Source organism: Oryx dammah, unplaced genomic scaffold (assembly GCF_014754425.2).
Source record: "Oryx dammah isolate SB20612 unplaced genomic scaffold, SCBI_Odam_1.1 HiC_scaffold_5, whole genome shotgun sequence".
Taxonomy (NCBI): Eukaryota; Metazoa; Chordata; class Mammalia; order Artiodactyla; family Bovidae; genus Oryx; species Oryx dammah.
This window is the reverse complement of record NW_024070189.1, coordinates 68,668,918-68,688,445: the sequence shown is the minus strand read 5'-3', so window position 1 is coordinate 68,688,445 and position 19,528 is coordinate 68,668,918. Positions and strand designations below refer to the sequence as shown.

Genomic DNA, 19,528 nt, shown 5'->3' with positions numbered 1-19,528 from the left:
ATACCATGAGTAAGATTTAGAGCAAAATTTCAAATATAATAGAATTAATGTCTTTATAAATACTTTAAGTTATAAAAGTTGTGCAGACTCACAGAAGTGTGCATCCAAACCCTTTATATGTGAAATGCTGCTGTATCTAATCAGTGTTTCTGACCTGGAAGTACATTCTCTAGAACTGGATCCATGAAACCATAAAGAACAAAGACATCACAAAGCAGGTGGAGATATTATATGTAACAAGAATATTTTTTCTTTATTATTTTGGCTATTACTTCATGCATTAAAAATGAAGGCTATAGAACTTATTATTTAGCAATATTGCTTTAATAAATATATTTTATTTGTAATTGATGTGCTAAATAATTTATAAATTTTGAATTTTCTTAAGAGCTAGCATTTTTTAGTGATTATTAGTGAATAATTAACTAATTTTTTTCTCTGTGTAGTTGAACCGTTAAGTGATTATTTGCTAAAGAAAAGAGCTTCATATATGATACAGCTGGTTTCACCATATGCAAAAGGGTAAGCCATATACAAATAATAAGAAAGTTTGTTTTCTAGGAAATTTCCAAAGAAGGCTAATCTTATGACATACATCTTAGTTCCTGTTCTCATTATATTTGGCTGCTTATGATAAAAAAGTAATTTCAACCTGTATTCTCTTCATACACTCATATGCTTATATTTATACCAATTAACTTCACAAACCAGGTGACAGATAACACTTCATGAGAATTTCTTTCTTTTTATTAACCCAATCTCTTAGATTAATACAAAGTGTTACAGAACTTCATCCTCAGCAATATATTATTTAAATTAAAAAACTCACTTATTTTTTTATTTATATATCAAACACCTAAACTTTAAATATGTTTGATTTAAAAGGAGTGTATTGTTAAAAATGAACAAAAGGTTCCTTCCCAAATGAACAAATTCTACATTCTATATGCCAAGACCCTAAGCTTAACCTAACGTACTTAAATGATAAAGTGCAAAGTTTAGCAAAAATCGATTATGTTTTAATGGAGAAGGAAATGGCAACCCACTCCAGTACTCTTGCCTGGAAAATCCCATGGACAGAGGAGCCTGGTAGGCTACAGTCCATGGGGTCATAAATAGTCAGACAGGACTGAGCGACTTCACTTCATTTCACTTCATTATGTTTTAAAAGACATATGTTGATTATGTATCCTTATGTAGAGCACCCTTATGTGTTTGTCAGGATAATTTTGACTTATTTTTTATAATCCTTGCAAAAAACGAAACAAATTAGTAAGTGTGGTTATAAAGAAAAATGAGTACTTAGTATAGAAATAATATTTACTATCTCAAAATATTTTCTTATAAAGTGCCTTCAAAAACTTATTGAAGTGACTATATTATTTTAAAAATATTAACTGTAGACTGAAATTGAACAGCACAATAGACTGGAAAATTTGAGAACTTGAGAAATGACACATTAGATGTTTTTGTTTTGGCATTTTAACTCATTCATTGAAAGTGAAAGCGACCCGTGGACTGTAGCCCACCAAGCTCCTCTGTCCACAGGATTCTCCAGGCAAGAATACTGGAGTGGGTTGCAATTTCCTTCTCAAGGGGATCTTCCCAACCCAGGGATCGAACCCAGGTCTCCCACATTGCATGCAGACACTTTAACCCCTGCACCACCAGGGAAGCCCTTAAATACAAGTCTCCAAGTACTAACATCAAAGATTTCAAGGGAGGAAAAGAAGCCAGGTTGAAAGAAGAAGGGGGAGGAGGCGGGAGGTGGGGGGTGAAGGGGTGGCCTTACAGACATCTCCTGCCACCTACAGATGCCCGGGTGTTATTTAACTCATTCATTAAATGCCTTCTGTAGATTGAAAATTATAGATACTTTGTGATTATCACAGTAATCTTATTTCCTATATGTCATGATTTAAGAATTATTGATAAAGGGTTTTTATGTTTTTTTTTTTTTTTTCTTCCCCAAGCATCATATAGTTCTGGTACTCCTTGTAGAAAGAATAAAAACATCTCCCAAAATGTCTCAAAGATTTTTTTTTAAACATTGCATGGGGAAAAGGTGGCTGAAATCCATTTCATTTAATGCATATAAATAAATCATTGTGTATAATAGTGCTATTTATATTAATATATTTTATTTCAGAAATCAGTTAACAGTTTTCAGTTGGCACAATAAATGTGAAGGAGGGGGTGGGCATTGAAAATGGCTTTTTATTTTATTTTCTATTCACATTTTTCTATAATATATGTATGTGATATTTAAAAAGTTTGCAAAGTGACAAAATCCACAGAGATATTGTAGATTTTCAGTTAAAATAATTTTTGTAAATATCATAAACTGGATGATTATGTGGACTATTAAGATACATCAAAATGAAATTAGAAAATTAAATAAGAGTTGGTATCACCAGTGGGCTTCCCTGTGGCTCAGATGGTAAAGAATCTGCCTGCAATGCAGGAGACTCAGTATTAGTGGTATGTTCAAGCATATTTAACTTTTGCAACTTCATAATTAAATATTTAAACTTTAAAAGGAAAAGAAATTGAATATTAATGAATACATTTGTTTCTTTCTTGGGTGATATTCAAACACTATCAACCAAGTCATATTTATATTTTATAGGCTAACAATCATAATAGGATATACTCTTTCTGGAAAATACATAGTTGCAGATATTTAAACAACTACGACTTTGAAGTTCCAAAAGTGTTTCCATATTTATTTCTTATTAATAGAAACATTTTGTCAGAGCAGGTAAAACCTCACTCATTCTTTTATTTAAGAATTATTTAGATAAAAATTCTTATACAAATAAAACATTTATTCCTTTTTCACCAATCTTTTAGATAAACATTTTTCTATGATATATTGAGATTGGTAGCAGCTATTAAATTTTAAGTAACAAGGAATAATATATAGCTTCTACCTTCAAACAGTTTGTATTGAGATAGTGTATGAAATAATACACATTGAGATGATACAAGGCAAAATAAGGTAAATGTCCAAGCAGATGTGAGAAGCAGAATGTTAGTGTCACTGAATTGTGAAATCTCAAGCATTCCTGAAGCATCTACAATGGTATTACTGAAGGTAAATTTTTAAAAGTATTCTTACTTTCTCAGAGGGATTCCTCTTGACAAGGATCCACTGAGGATAAATCTTTCAAGAATTATGAGCACAAGAGATGTATTTCACAGTAGTTATAATAATGAAAATCTCTAATCAAATATTATTTTACATAATTAATGATCAACCACACACCATCTGTTCTGCAAGAATTTCTCGCTGTTTGCCTCTTTGGCTTTTTGCTCTAATTCATTTTTGTTTGTTACATTACTTCCAGAAAGATTAATGTGAATTGAAGAGATGGGCATCTGCAATCAAACCACAGTGACTCAATTTATCCTCATAGGGCTTTCTGATCTCCCCGAGGTGCGCTACCCTCTTTTTGTGGTCTTTACTATCATCTATCAGGTCACCTTGGTGGGAAATGGAGTTATTCTCTTGGCCATTGGAACTGAGAAAAAACTGCACACACCCATGTATTACTTTTTGGCAAACCTGTCCCTCTTAGACATCTTCTGCCCATCAGTTACTGTTCCCAAGATGCTGGAGAACCTCTTGACTGAGAAGCACAGCATTTCCTTCACTGGGTGTGCTTTGCAGCTTTATTTTCTGGTGGCCCTTGTGGGAACTGAAGTCTTCCTTCTCTCTGTCATGGCTTATGACAGGTATGTGGCCATCTGTTTCCCTCTTCGTTACACCCTCATCATTACCAAGGTTCGCTGTGTCCAGCTGACTGCTGGGACGTGGGTAGCAGGGTTTCTCAATTCCCTCCTTCATACAGTGTCCACATTCCGCCTTTCCTTCTGCAAGTCCAACCAAGTTAACCAGTACTACTGTGACATCCCACCAGTGGTCGCTCTCTCATGCTCATCCACCTATGTGGCAGAAATGCTTATTTTGGTGGAAGCAGGTATCCTGGGGAGCAGTGCCTTCCTGGTAATCTTTATCTCTTATTTCTACATCATATCTACCATCTTAAAGATCCAGTCAGCGGAAGGGAAGCGTAAAGCCTTTTCCACATGTGCTTCCCACCTTCTGGTGGTCTGTTTATTCGGTGGCACAACAATATTTACCTATGTACGTCCCTTTTCCAGTCAACACTCCCCAGCAAGAGACAGACTCATCTCCATGTTATATGGAATTATTACACCAATGTTAAACCCCATGATCTATAGCATGAGAAACACAGAGGTGAAAGGAGCAATCAGAAGGCTCTTATATCAGAAAGCATGTTTACAGCAAGTCTAATGTTAAAAGGGAATGATTTTTAGAATGAATACATAGAATAATTTTTAATTGTTACACATGAAATGCATACTTACATACACTTAGAAAATTTCACACAAGTGCAAATGCATATAATCTTAATTATACTTCTCTATGGGGCTTCTTTGGTGTCTCAGTTGGTAAAGAATCTGCCTGCAATGCCAGAGACCTGGGTTTGATCCCTGGGTAGGGAAGATCCTCTGCAGAAGGAAATGGCAACCCACTCCAATATTCTTGCTTGGGAAATCCCATGGACAGAGGAGCCTGATGGGGTAGAGTCCATGGGGTCCCAAAAGTCAGACACGACCTAGCGACTTAACCCACCACCACCATGCTTCTCTATGTATGGATATCTCTTCCTTTATTCACAGGATCTTTAAGTTCATCTTCTAAAATTTGACATTTCTGAGAGAAAGCAGAGAACTGTTAGTAATTTCACTAGTATAAGAGATATAAATTGAAGCAGTCTTAAATTAACTTGGATATATGGTCTTATCCATATCCATATACCTATATTATCTGTATGTTTGCATGTTTCTAAATATATTCATCTATAGATCATCCTTACACTTCTTTCCTTTATTTGATTGACTGCTTATGCTCTTACTCCCTTTTGTTTTCATTTCATTCTTCCTCTTAAACTTTTGCTTCTACTTACTCTATGTTTCTCTGTTTCTCTCTTTTCTGATAACCCTATCCATTCTCAGTTCTGCTTGTCCTTGGTCACAGGGGTGCATTTACTTCTGTGTCAGACATGACTGAGTGAACTGAACAGATTTAGATCTCTGTTTCAGCTCACTATATTACTATCATCATAGCCTCAACATGGTCAAAACTGAAAGAAACATCATTTAATATACACATGCACACACAAACACATCTTCTTATCTTCTACCTCATATTTTTATTATCAGTTTCCCCCTACTCCTCAAACTAAAATTCATGAAACTAGACTCTGCTTTGCCTTAAAGTGCAGCACTTCCATTCAGTTTGCCTAGAGAGTGATAGTCTCTGACTGTGGATGGGACACCACTCCATTCCCTCTCCTTGTCACATGTAGAGGTAAAATTATTTTATCTATGTCTTAATACTTCAAAGTCAGAAGTCATGCATAATTTTTCTTAATAATCTTCTGGGCTTTCCCAGTGGTCCAGTGGCTAAGATCTGCCTTGAAATGCAAGGGACATTGGTTCAATCACTGGTCTAGGACGATCCCACATGCTGTGAAGCAACTAAGCCCATGTGCTTCTAATACTGAGCCTGTGCTCTGGAGCCCAGGAGTCACAGCTACAGAGCCCATGTGCCACAACTACTGAAAACCAAGTGCCCTAGAGCTTGTGTTCTGCAACAAGAGATATCACCTCAATGAGAAGCCCTCACACTGCAACTAGAGAAAGCCTGCAGTAGCAGTGAATACTCAGCACAGCCAATATAAATAAATAAAATATATATAAAAAATTATCCCTATCCTGGACATCTCAATAGCTAAAAATTTAATCTTCAGTCTGGTGATCACAATTAGTATATCCCCACTCTCTGCATTTCTGATTCTTCATTCACTGACTTTCAGTATTTTCTCTCTTTCTCTTATCTGCATTCTACCTTTCCATTATCACTATGTGAAGTAGTCTTATATTACTCAAAAACATCTATCTATTCCTCCTCTGGATTGTCATTGGTCTCTTAGTCATTTTCAAAATTATCCTTTAAATTATATTTCAGGCTATCAAATGATAGGCTGATCATATGTACTTTTTGTTACATGAGCTAGAGTAAAAATGCATTGAGATATGATGTTTTTGTATTAATTACATTTTACAAAATTCAGAAAAGGCCTAATATACATCTTCCACAACATACAGGGCTATTCATAGTTGTGATGAGTCATTTATATGTCACTTAATTTTCAAAAGAGTGGGAAAATATATGCATACCTGAAGAATAAAATGAAATAATAGCATTACTATTAAAGACTTGAGATTTGTTTTTGTTCCATTTTTTCTAAAGTTTGCATGTGGTATGAAAGAATCAAGTCTTCATCACATAAAAGCAGAATACATGGGCTATGTTAATGTAACACCACATAAGAGTCGGACAATGATTGAGGGAATGAACTGAACTGAACTGCAATGAAGAATGAACTTGGGGGTGCAGATATTCTACAAAATTCTGTTTTCATTTCCTTTAGATATATCCCCAAAGTGGAATGGCTGAATCATAGGGTAGTTCTATTTGTAACTTTTAAGGAACTTTCATACATTTTCCCACTATCTCTAACTAATTTGCACTCTCACCAACAGTGCACAGTGTCCGACTCTTTGCGACCCCATGAACCACAGCACATCAGGCCTCCCTGTCCATCACCAACTCCTGGAGTTCACCCAAACTCATGTCCATTGAGTCAGTGATGCCATCCAACCATCTCATCCTCTGTCGTCCCCTTCTCCTCCTGCCCTCAATCTTTCCCAGCATCAGGGTCTTTTCCAATGAGTCAGCTATTCGCATCAGGTGGCCAAAGTATTGAAGCTTCAGCTTCAACATTAGTCCTTCCAATGAACACCCAGGACAGATCCTTTAGTACGGACTGGTTGGATCTCCTTGCAGTACGAGGGACTCTCAAGAGTCTTCTCCAAAGCCACAGTTCAAAAGCATCAATTCTTCAGCGCTCAGCTTTCTTTTTCTCCATGTCTTTGCCAATTACTGTTATTGCTTGTCTTTTCAGGAAGCCATTCTATCAAGTGCATATTGAATGTGTTTATGTTTTGCATTTATTAAATATTTGATGTTCAGTGATGTTGATCACCTTTTCAGGTACCTGTTGTCATTAATATAACATCTTTGGATAAAAAAGTGTATTTAGTTATTTTGCCCTTTAAAAATATTATATTGGTCTTATTGCTATCAAACTATATGTTTTCTTTATGTATTTTGGATATTAACTCTTTATCAAATATATAATTTGCAAATATTTTCTCTCATTCTGTAGGTTGATTTTTCATTTTGTAGATTGTTTCTTTTTGGTTTCTTTTATTATTCCAAAAGATCTCCCATGCTTATTTAAATTGCCTTACCATCCTTGTAGAAAATCAGTTGAACATAAATTTACGGGTTTATATCAGTTTGCAATTCTATTTCATTGACCTATAAATCTACTCTCAGGGCAATGACAGAGTCTTCTTTTTTCCCTCAAATATTTTCAGATTAATTGAGACACTGTTCTGCACAAATTTAAGGTGTACAGCATAATGATTTGACTTTCATGTATCATTAGATGGTTACAACAATACTTTCAGTAAATATCTATCATGCCATATAGATGTAAAATTAAATAAATAGAAGAATCTTGTTATTTGGGATGAGAACTTAAGATTTACTCTCAACAACTTTCATATATAACATAGAGCAGTGACAATTAATTATATTTATCATGCTGTACATTACAGCTCTGGTATTTATTTATCTCATTACTGAGCATTGTAACTTTTGACTATCTTCATTCAATTTTCCCTCTCTCCACTTCCTCCTGCTTTTGGCATCTTTTTATATGAGTCTACTTACTTGCTTGTTTTTGAAGATCTATGTTAGTTCATGATGCACACATAGTGATACAGTATTGCTATACATTTCAAAATGACCACCATAGCAATTCTAATTATCATTTGTCACCATATAAAGATATAATTTCATTATTGACTATATTCCTCACAGCTCATATATGTAACTCACTTATTTTGTAACTGAAGGTTTGTACCTCTTAATCTGTTTCATCTGTTTACAGATGTATCCCACCTCCTCCTTTCTGACAATCAGCTATTTATTTTTTATATCTATGACTTTGTTTCTGTTACACTTGTTCATTTGTTATGTTCTTTAGAGTCCACATATAAGTGAAATTGTATATTTTCCTTTTTTTGTCTGATTTATTTCACCTGGAGTAACACCCTCTAGGTCCACCCATGTTTTCACAGATGACAAAGTTTTTTTCTTTTTTGCAGTTGAGTAACACTCCACCATATAGATCTTCTTTATCCATATGTTTATCAATAGGTACTTAGGTTGCTTCTATAGCTTGTATATAGTAAAAAAAAATGCTGCAAATGGAGGTTTATATATATTTTCAAATTGTATGTATGTGTGTGTGCTCAATCGTGTCCAGTTTTTTGCAACTCCATGGACTGTAGCCCTGCAGGGTCCTCTGTCCATGGTATTTTCCAGGCAAGAATACTGGAGTGGGCTGCCATGCTCTCCTCTAGGGGATCTTCTCGACCCAGGGATCAAATTCTCATCTCTTGCATCTCCTGCATTGACAGGCATATTCACTAGCACCTCCTGGGAAGCCTAGGATAGGAAATTGCAACCCACTCCAATACTGTTGCCTGGAAAATCCCATGAACAGAGGAGCCTGGTGGACTACAGTCACAAAATTTAGACATGACTGAGACACAACATATGGTAGTTCTTTTCAAAATTTTGTGAGATGCCTCTATACTCTTTTAAACAGTGACTGCACAATTTACATTCCCTTCAGTGGTTCACAGGGTTTCCTTTTTTCCACATGCTTATCATTATTTGTTATTTGTTATCTTTTTAATAATAGACAATCTAACAGGTCTTAGGTGATATCTCATCATTGTTTTGGTTTACATTTACCTGATGATTAAAGATGTAAGCATCTTTTAAAAAAATTTATTTATTTTAATTGGAGGTTAATTACTTTACATTATTGTATTGGTTTTGCCATACATCAACATGTATCCACCACAGGTATACAAGTGTTCCTCATCCTGAACCCCTCTCCCTCCTCCCTCCTGTACCATCCCTCAGGGTAGTCCCAGTGCTATGAAACGAGTCGCCAGCCCAGGTTCAATGCATGATACTGGATGCTTGGGGCTGGTGCACTGGGACGACCCAGAGGGATGGTAAGCATCTTTTTATTTGCATGTTGGCCACCAATATGTATTCATTGGAAAAATATCTATGTAGTTCCTTTGTTAAATTTTAATTGAATTGTTTGCTTTTTGTTTTGGTTTGATGTTGAATTGTATGAATTTTTTGTATATTTTGAATATTGAATCCTTGTCAGCTACATTGTTAACATCTTCAGTTCAATAAGTGTCCTTTCCAGCTTCTTGATGGTTTTTCTTTTTACCATGCAAAAGGTTTTTAGTTTGATGTGAAGTGAAAATCACTCAGTTGTGTCTAACGCTTCATGCCCCATGGACTATACAGTCCATGCAATTCTCTAGGCCAGAATCCTGGAGTGGGTAACCTTTCCCTTCTCCAGGTTTAGTTTGATGTAAGCATATGAACAATTTTTTTGAACTTTGTTGCCCGGGCCTCAGGAGATATATCTTAAAAAAAAAATTACTAAGTCCAATGTTTTCTTCTAGAAATTTTATGATTTCAGGCCTTCCATTTATGTATTATTCAATTTTGAGTTTATTTTTGTATGAAGCACGAGAGTCCAGTTTAATTCTTTTGCATGTTGCTGTCTAGTTTTCTCAATACTGTTTTGTTGGTATTAATTTTCTTTTAAATTTTCTTTTATTTTTAATTGGAAGATAGTTACTTTTCAATATTGTGATGATTTCTATCATACACCGACATGAGTCAACCACAGGCACACATATGTTCCCTTTGTCTTAAATTTTCCTCTCACATCCCTCTCCATCCCATACCTTTAGGTTGTCCCAGAGGATGGGCTTTGGGCTCCCTATATCATACACTAAATTCCTAATGTCTTACCTATTTTACATATAGTAATGTATATGTTTCAACACTACTCTCTCAAGTCATCCCACCCTCTTTGTCCCCCACTGATATCAAACTTCTGTTCTTCACATCTGTGTCTCCTTTGCTGCCCTGCAAGGAAGATCCTCAGTATCATCTTTTTAGATTTCATATATATGTTAATATATAATATTTGTGGGACTTCCCTGGTGGTTCAGAGGGTAAAGAATTTGCCTGCAATGCAAGATACCTGAGTTTGATCGCTGGATCAGGAAGATCCTCTGGAGAAGGGAATGGCAACCCACTCAGTATTCTTGCCAGGAGAATTCCATGGACAGAAAAGCCTAGCAGGTTCATGGGTCCACAAAGAGTTGGACACAACTACGCAACTAACAAACATGTAATACTTGGTTTTCCCTTTCTGATTTACTTCACTCTGTATAATAGGCTCTAGGTTCATACACCTCACTAGTTGACTGAAAGGTGTTCCTTTTTACAGCTGAGTATTATTCCATTGTGTATATGTACCACAACTTCTTTATCCATTCATCTTCTGATGAACATCTAGGTTGTTTCTACACCCTAGCTATTTTAAATAGTGCTTCAGTGAACAGTGGGGTACATATATCTTTTTCAATTATGATTTTTTGAGGGTATATGCCCAAAGTGTATATGCCAAGTGGATTACTTGGTCATATGGTAATTTCATTCTTAGTTTTTTAAAAAGAATCTCCGTACTGTTCTCCATAGTGGCTGCTGCAATTTGCATTCCCACCAACAGTACAATATGGTTCCCTTTGCTCCACACCCTTTCTAGCATTTATTGTTTGTAGATATTTAAATGATGGCCATTTTGACCAGTGTGAAATGTTACCTCATTGTGGTTTTATTTTGCATTTCTCTAATAATGCTCAAACTACCACAAAATTGCACTCATCTCATACGCTAGTAAAGCAATGCTCAAAATTCTCTAAGCCAGATGTTCAAGCTGGTTTTAGAAAAAGCAGAGGAACTAGAAATCAAATTGCCAACATTTGCTGGATCATGGAAAAAGCAAGAGAGTTCCAGAAAAGCATCTACTTCTGCTTTATTGACTATGCCAAAGCCTTTGACTGTGTGGATCACAAGAAACTGTGGAAAATTCTGAAAGAGATGGCAATACCAGACCACCTGACCTGCCTCTTGAGAAACCTATATGCAGGTCAGGAAGCAACAGTTAGAAATGGACATGGAACAACAGACTGGTTCCAAATAGGAAAAGGAGTACGTTAAGGTTGTATATTGTCACCCTGCTTATTTAACTTCTATGCAGAATACATCATGAGAAACTTTGGGCTGGAAGAAGCACAAGCTGGAATCAAGATTGCCGGGAGAAATATCAATAACCTCAGATATGCAGATGACACCACCCTTATGGCAGAAAGTGAAGAGGAAATAAAAAGCCTCTTGATGAAAGTGAAAGAGGAGAGTGAAAAAGTTGGCTTAAAGCTCAACATTCAGAAAACTAAGATCATGGCATCTAGTCCCATCACTTCATGGGAAATAAATGGGGAAACAGTGGAAACAGATTCAGACTTTATTTTGGGGGGCTCCAAAATCACTGCAGATGGTGATTGCAGCCATGAAATTAAAAGACGCTTACTCCTTGGAAGGAAAGTTATGACCAACCTAGATAGCATATTGAAAAGCAGAGACATTACTTTGCCAACAAAGGTCTGTCTAGTCAAGGCTATGGTTTTTCCAGTGGTCATGTATGGATGTGAGAATTGGACTGTTAAGAAAGCTGAGTGCTGAAAAATTGATGCTTTTGAACTGTGGTGTTGGAGAAGACTCTTGAGAGTCCCTTGGACTGCAAGGAGACCCAACCAGTCCATTCTGAAGATCAGCCCTGGGATTTCTTTTGAAGGACTGATGCTAAAGCTGAAACTCCAGTACTTTGGCCACCTCATGCGAAGAGTTGACTCATTGGAAAATACTCTGATGCTGGGAGGGATTGGGGGCAGGAGGAGAAGTGGACGACAGAGGATGAGATGGCTGGATGGCATCAACCGACTTGATGGACATGAGTTTGGGTGAATTCTGGGAGTTGGTGATGGACAGGGTGGCCTGGCATGCTGCGTTTCATGGGGTTGCAAAGACTTGGACAGGCCTGAGCAACTGAACTGAACTGAATAAAGAGTGATGTTGAGCATAGTTTCATGTGTTTATTAGCCATCTGTATGTCTTCTTTGGAGAAATGTTTGTTTAGGTCTTCTGACCACTTTTTGATTGGTTGTTTGTTTTTCTGGTATTAAGATGCATGTGCTGCATGTATATTTTGGAGATTAATCCTTTGTCAGTTATTTCATTTGGTATTATTTTCTCCTATTCTGAAGATTGTCTTTTCACCTTGTTTGCAGTTTTCTTCTTTGTGCAAAAGCTTTTAAATTTAATTAGGTCCCATCAGTCTATTTTTAAAAATATCCACTACTCTAGGAGGTGGGCCATAGCAGATCTAGCTGTGATTTATATCAAAGAGTGTTCTGCCTATGTTTTCCTCTAATTGTTTAAAAGTTTCTAGTATTATATTTAGTTCTTTAATCCATTTTGAGTTTATTTTTGTGTATGATGTTAGGAAGTGTTCTAATTTCATTTTTTTACATGGTTTTTCCAGTAGTCATGTATGGATGTGAGAGTTGGACTGTGAATAAAGCTGAGTGCCAAAGAATTGATGGTTTTGAACTGTGGTGTTGGAGAAGACTCTTGAGAGTCCCTTGGACTGCAAGGAGATCCAACCAGTCCATTCTAAAGGAGATCAGTCCTGGGTGTTCTTTGGAAGGACTGATGCTAAAGCTGAAACTCCAATACTTTGGCCACCTAATGTGAAGAGTTTACTCATTGGAAAAGACCCTGATGCTGGGAGGGATTGGTGGCAGGAGGAGAAGGGGATGACAGATAAGATGGCTGGATGGCATCACCACTCGATGGACATGAGTTTGAGTGAACTCCGGGAGTTGGTGATGGACAGGGAGGCCTGGAGTGCTGCAGTTCATGGGGTCACAAAGAGTCGGACACGACTGAGTGACTGAACTGAACTGAACTGAAATTGAAAAAAAAATTCATTTTTCCCTCAACATTACTTATTGAAGATACTGCCTTTTCTCCATTGCATATTCTTTCCTCCTTTGGCAAAGATAAGGTGCTCATAGGTCTGTGGGTTTATCTCTGGAATTTCTATTTTGTTTCCTTGGTTTTTATTGCTGTGTGCCTGTACCATATTGTCTTGATGACTGTAGCTTTGTAGTATAGTCTGAAGTCAGGAAATTTGATTCCTCCAGCTTCATTCTTTTTTAAGAGTGCTTTGGCTATTCAGGGTCTTTTGTGTTTCCATATGAATTGTGAAATTTTTTGTTCTAGTTCTGTGAAAAATACTATTTGTAGTTTGATAAGGATTCATTGAGTCTGTGGATTGCTTTGAGTAGCATAGTCATTTTCACAGTAATGATTCTTCCAACCCAAGAACATGGTCTATCTCTCCATCTGTTTGTGTCATCTTTGATTTCTTTCATCAGTGCCTTATAGTTTTCTGCATCTTTGTCTCTTTAGGCAGGTTTAGCCCTGGGTATTATATTCTTGCAATGGTGAATGGGGCTGCTTCCTTAATTTCTCTTTCTGATTTTTCATTGTTAGTGTATAAGAGTGAAAGAGATTTCTGTGTATTAATTTTATAAACTGAGATTTTCCTATATTCACTGATTAGTAATTTTCTGGTGACATCTTTAAGGTTTTCTTGTGTATAGTATCATGTTTTCTGTAGTAAGAATTTTGCTTATTCTTTTCCAATCTTGATTCTTTTTATTTCTTTTTCTTCTCTGATTGCTGTGATTAGGATTCCAAAATTTATAGTGAATAATATTGGAGAAAATGGGCACCCTTGTCCTCTTGATCTTAGAGAAAACTCTTTCAGTCTTTCACCACTGAAGATAATTTTTCTGTGGGTTTGTTGTATATGGCCTTTATTATGTTGAGGTACATTTCTTCTATGCCAACTTTCTGGAAAGTTTTTTCTTTTTAATCATAAATGAGTGTTGAATTTTGTCAAAAATTTCTCTGTAACTACTGAGGTTATCATATATATTTCTGTCATTCAGTTTTTTAGTATGGTACATCAACATTTGTATATTGAAGAATTCTTGCATTCCTATAATAAAGCCCACTTGATCATGCTGTATAATCCTTTTAATGTGCTGTTGAATTCTGTTTGCTAGAATTTTACTGAGGATTTTTGCATCTATGTTCATCAGTGATATAGAAATTTTCTATTTCTTCCTGGTTCATTTTTGGAACGTTAAACATTTCTAAGACTTTGTCTATTTGTTATAGATTGTCCATTGCATTGGTGTATAGTTGTCTTTATTAGTCACACAATTTTTTGTATATCAGTGGTTTTGTTTGTTATTTCTCCTTTTTCATTTCTGATTTAATTGATTTTCCTTTCTCTTTTTTGCCTGATGAGTCTGGCTAAAGTTTTATCAATTTTAACTTTTTTTTAATCCAAAAGATTGTTTTATTCTTTAATGGGAAAAAGCCATTAATATTCAAGTGAAAGTGATCACATTAAAAAACTTATGTAAGAAACGGCATCCAAGGACATTCAAGTATCAGTGAGAGGGAGAGAAAAAATGCTTCAATAGTCCATCGATTTTCTTCAAAATATTACTTGACAGAATACAATTCAGTTCAGTGGCTATGACAATTCATATAATTTTTCATTGTTTTCTTGAGACACAAAAGTTCACCATTGCAGTGTTTTTTTTTTAAATATTTGTTTATTTTAAATTAGTTGATGATTGGTTTACAATATTGGTTTGATTTCTGTCATACATCAATATGAATTAACCTGCAATGTATCTATGTCCCCTCCCTCTTGAATCTCCTTCCCACCTCCCACCCATTCCCATCCCTCTAGGTTATTACAGAGCCCCAGTTTGATTTCCCTGAGTCATACAGCAAATTCCCATTGGCTGTCTATTTATATATGTTAGTGTATATGCATTCATGCTACTGTCTCCATTCATTTCACCCTCTCCCTGTTCTCCCCCAACCTTATCCATAAGTTTGTTCTCTATGTCTGCATCTCCATTGCTGCTCTGTGAATAGACTCATCAGTACCGTCCTTCTAGATTCCATATAAGATAAGATAAGTCAGTTGCTCAGTCATGTCCTACTCTTTGTGACCCCCATGGACTGTAGCTCACCAGGCTCCTCCATCCATGGAATTTTCCAGGCAAGAATACTGGAGTGGGTTGCCATTTCCTTCTCCAGGGTATCTTCATGACCTGGGGATTGAACCCAGACCTCTAGCATTGCAGGCAGACTCTGTACCATCTGAGCCACCAGGGATGCATTAATATACAATATTTGTTTTTCTCTTTCTGACTTACTTCACCCTGTATAATAGGCTCTAGGTTCATCCACCTCACTAGAACTGACTCAAATGTGTTCCTTTTTGTGGCTAAATAGTATTCCATTGTATATATATACCATGGCTTCTTTATCCATTCATCTGTCAATGGACATCTAGGTTGCTTCCATGTCTTGGCTATTGTAAACAGTGCTGCAATGTGTTGCAGTGCTTTCAAATGACCAGTCAAGTGTTACTTCTTGGGTAAAAAGGCCACTCACTGGTAGATTCCTTGGATTGGAAAGGATGTTCTTTCACTGCAGGAAAATCAACTCCCAAGAAAAGAAAACTGTCTGTGCAGAGCCTCTCACAACTCATTTTTCTCCAAGTTGTCCAGATCCACATCACTCAGATCAATGTCTTCTTCCATAGGAAGCTTGCCGTACTTGCCATCCTAGGACTTCCTGGTGCTGATGGCAGGGAAAACTCCAATTATTTTCTACTGTACTTTCATCTGTATTTCATTTACTTCTCTCTGATCTTTATGAGTTCTTCTGAAACTTGTACTAAATTTGTTTTCTTTTTTTCCCCCTAGTTTCTTTAGGTGTAAATTTAGGTTATTTGAGATTTTTCTTGTTTTCTGAAGTAAGTGTATATATATATATATATACTTTGTTTAAATATAAATTTATTTTAATTGGAGGTTATTTACTTTACAATATTGTATTGGTTTTGCCACACATCAACTGTATCTGCCACAGGTATACACGTGTTCCCCATCCTGAACCCCCTCCCTCCTCCCTCCCCACACCATCCTTCTGATTCTTCTCAGTGCACCAGCCCCAAGTATCCAGTATCATGCATTGAACCTGGACTGGCGACTCGTTTCATATATGATATTATACATGTTTCAATGCCATTCTCCAAAATCATCCCACCCTCTCCCTCTCCCTCAGAGTCCAAAAGACTGTTCTATACATCTGTGTCTCTTTTGCTGTCTTGCATACAGGGTTATCGTTACCATCTTTCTAAATTCCATATATATGCGTTAGTATACTGTATTGGTGTTTTTCTTTCTGGCTTACTTCACTCAGTATAATAGGTTCCAGTTTCCTCCACCTCATTAGAACTGATTCAAATGTATTCTTTTTAATGTCCAAGTAATACTCCATTGTGTATATGTACCACCACTTTCTTATCCACTCATCTGCTGATGGACATCTAGGTTTCTTCCATGTCCTGGCTATTATAAACAGGATGCGATGAACATTGGGTTACATGTGTCTCTTTCAATTCTGGTTCCCTCCGTGTGTATGCCCACCAGTGGGATTGCTGGGCCATAAGGCAGTTCTATTTCCAGTTTTTTAAGGAATCTCCACACTGGTCTCCATAGTGGCTGCACTAGTTTGCATTCCCACCAACAGTGTAAGAGAGTTCCCTTTTCTCCACACCCTCTCCAGCATTTATTGCTTGTAGACTTTTGGATCACAGCCATTCTGACTGGTATGAAATGGTACCTCGTTGTGGTTTTGATTTGCATTTCTCTGATAATGAGTGATGTTGAACATCTTTTCATGTATTTGTTAGCGATCTGTATGCCTTTGCAGAGATGTCTATTTAGTTCTTTGGCCCATTTTTTGATTGGGTCATTTATTTTTCTGGAATTGAGCTGCATGAGTTGTATATTTTTGAGATTAGTTGTTTGTCAGTTGCTTCATTTGCTATTATTTTCTCCCATTCTGAAAGCTGTCTTTTCACCTTGCTTATAGTTTCCTTTGTTGTGCAGACACTTTTAATTTTAATTAGGTCCCATTTGTTTATTTTTGCTTTTATTTCCAATATTCTGGGAGGTGGGTCATAGAGGATCCTGCTGTGATGTATGTCGGAGAGTGTTTTGCCTATGTTCTCTTCTAGGAGTTTTATAGTTTCTGATCTTATGTTTAGATGTTTAGTTCATTTTGAGTTTATTTTTGTGTATGGTGTTAGGAAGTGTTCTAGTTTCATTCTTTTACAAGTGGTTGACCAGTTTTCCCAGCACCACTTGTTAAAGAGATTGTCTTTAATCCATTGTGTGTTCTTGCCTCCTTTTTCAAAGATAAGGTGTCCATAGGTGTGTGGAGTTATCTGTGGGCTTTCTATTTTGTTCCGTTGATCTATATTTTTGTCTTTGTGCCAGTACCATACTGTCTTGATGATTGTGGCTTTGTAGTAGAGCCTGAAGTCAGGTAGGTTGATTCCTCCAGTTCCATTCTTCTTTCTCAAGATTGCTTTGGCTATTTGAGTTTTTTTTTTTTTTTGTATTTCCATACAAATTGTGAAATTATTTGTTCTAGCTCTGTGAAAAATACCATTGGTTGGAGTAAGCATGTACTGCTATATATTTCCCTCTTAGAACTGCTTTTGCTACATTCCACAGACTCTAGATCACTGTGTTTGTGTCTATATTTCCCTCCAGTTTTTTTTTTTAATTTCTTCTTTGATGTCCTCGGTGACCCATTTGTTATTTAGCAGTATATCATTTGCCTTCATGTGTCTGATTTTTTTCTGAAATTTTTTTTTTTTTTTTGTGTGTGTGTGTGTAATTGATTTCTAGTATCATAGTGTGTGTTCAGAAAAGATTCTTAATACTATTTCAATTTTGTTAAATTTACAGAGACTTAATTTGTGGCTTAGCATGTGGCCTACCCTGTGCACTTCAAAAGAATGTGTATTCTGTTGCTACCAGATGGAATGTTGTATGTATATTTTTAAAGTCTTTCTAAGTGTCATTTAAGACTAGTGTTTCCTTATTGATTTTCTGTCTGGATGATATGTCCATTATGTATGAGAGGTGTTAAAATGTCTTGTTATATCTGTGCCACTCTCAATTTCTACCTTTATGTCAACAAATATTTGTATTATGTATTTAGGTATTCCTATATTTTGGCTGTGTGAATATTATAATTTTTTAATCTTCTTATTTAATAATTGTGTAATATCCTTTTTTCAACTTGTAATCATCTTTATTTTAAAGCCTAATTTGTCTGATGTAACTATTGCTACCCTCTGTTTTTTTGATTTCCACTTTCATGGCACAGCTTTTTCCATTCCATTGCTCTCACTCTGTGTGTGTCTTTGGATTATAAGTGACTCTCTGAGGCAGAATAGAAATGGGTCTTGTTTTTGTATTCATTCAGTCACTTTATGTTTTTTGATTGGGTCATTTATTCCAAGTATATTTAAAGTAATTATTGATATGTGTGTTCTTACTGCCATTACTAATAGTTTTGCAGTTGTGTCTGTAATTCTTTTTTGTTCCTTTCTCTTGTAATTTGACAGATATCTTTAGTGTTATATTTCAATTCATTTTCTTTGTGCCTTCCTACTACAACCACGCATGGAACAACGGACTGGTTCAAAACTGGGAAAGGAGTAAATTGAGGCTGTATATTGTCACCAGCTTATTTAACTTCTATGCAGAGTACATCATGCAAAATGCTGGGCTATATGAATCACAAGCTGGAATCAAGATTGCCAGGAGACATAGCAACCTCACATATGCAGATGATACCACTATAATGTCAGGAAGCAAAGAGAAACTAAAGAGCCTCTTGATGAGGGTGAAAGAGAAGAGTTATCCAAAAACCAAGATCATGACATCCAGTCCCATCACTTTATGGCAAATAGAAGGGAAACTGGAAACAGTGTTACACTTTATTTTGGGGGGCTCCAATTTTAAAAGAGGTGCTGTCAAATCAAACGCTACTTGGGCTCCAAAATCGCTGTGAATGGTGACTATAGCCATGAAATTAAAATTTCATGCTTGCTCCTTGGAAGAAAAACTATGACAAATCTAGACAGCATACTAAAAAGCAGAGGCATCACTTTACTGACAACGGTCTGTCAAAACTATGATTTTTCCACTAGTCATGTATGGATATGAGGGTCAGACCATAAAGAAGACTGATTACAAAGAATTAATGTTTTTGTATTGTGAGGCCAGAGAAGCCTTGAGAGTCCTTTGGGCAGCAAAGAGATCAAACCATCAATCTTAATGGAAATTAACCCTGTATATTCAATGGAAGAACTGATGCTGA

General features: G+C 36.2%; 1 protein-coding gene across 1 annotated transcript; it reads left to right on the top strand.

Moving 5' to 3' along the window:
• The first annotated feature begins 3,373 nt into the window (after positions 1-3,373).
• On the top strand, positions 3,374-4,321 carry LOC120863788 (olfactory receptor 5V1-like). Its single transcript, XM_040240354.1, has one exon. It carries the CDS (start codon positions 3,374-3,376, stop codon positions 4,319-4,321), a length of 948 nt encoding a protein of 315 aa, XP_040096288.1.
• The last annotated feature ends 15,207 nt before the right edge of the window (positions 4,322-19,528 follow it).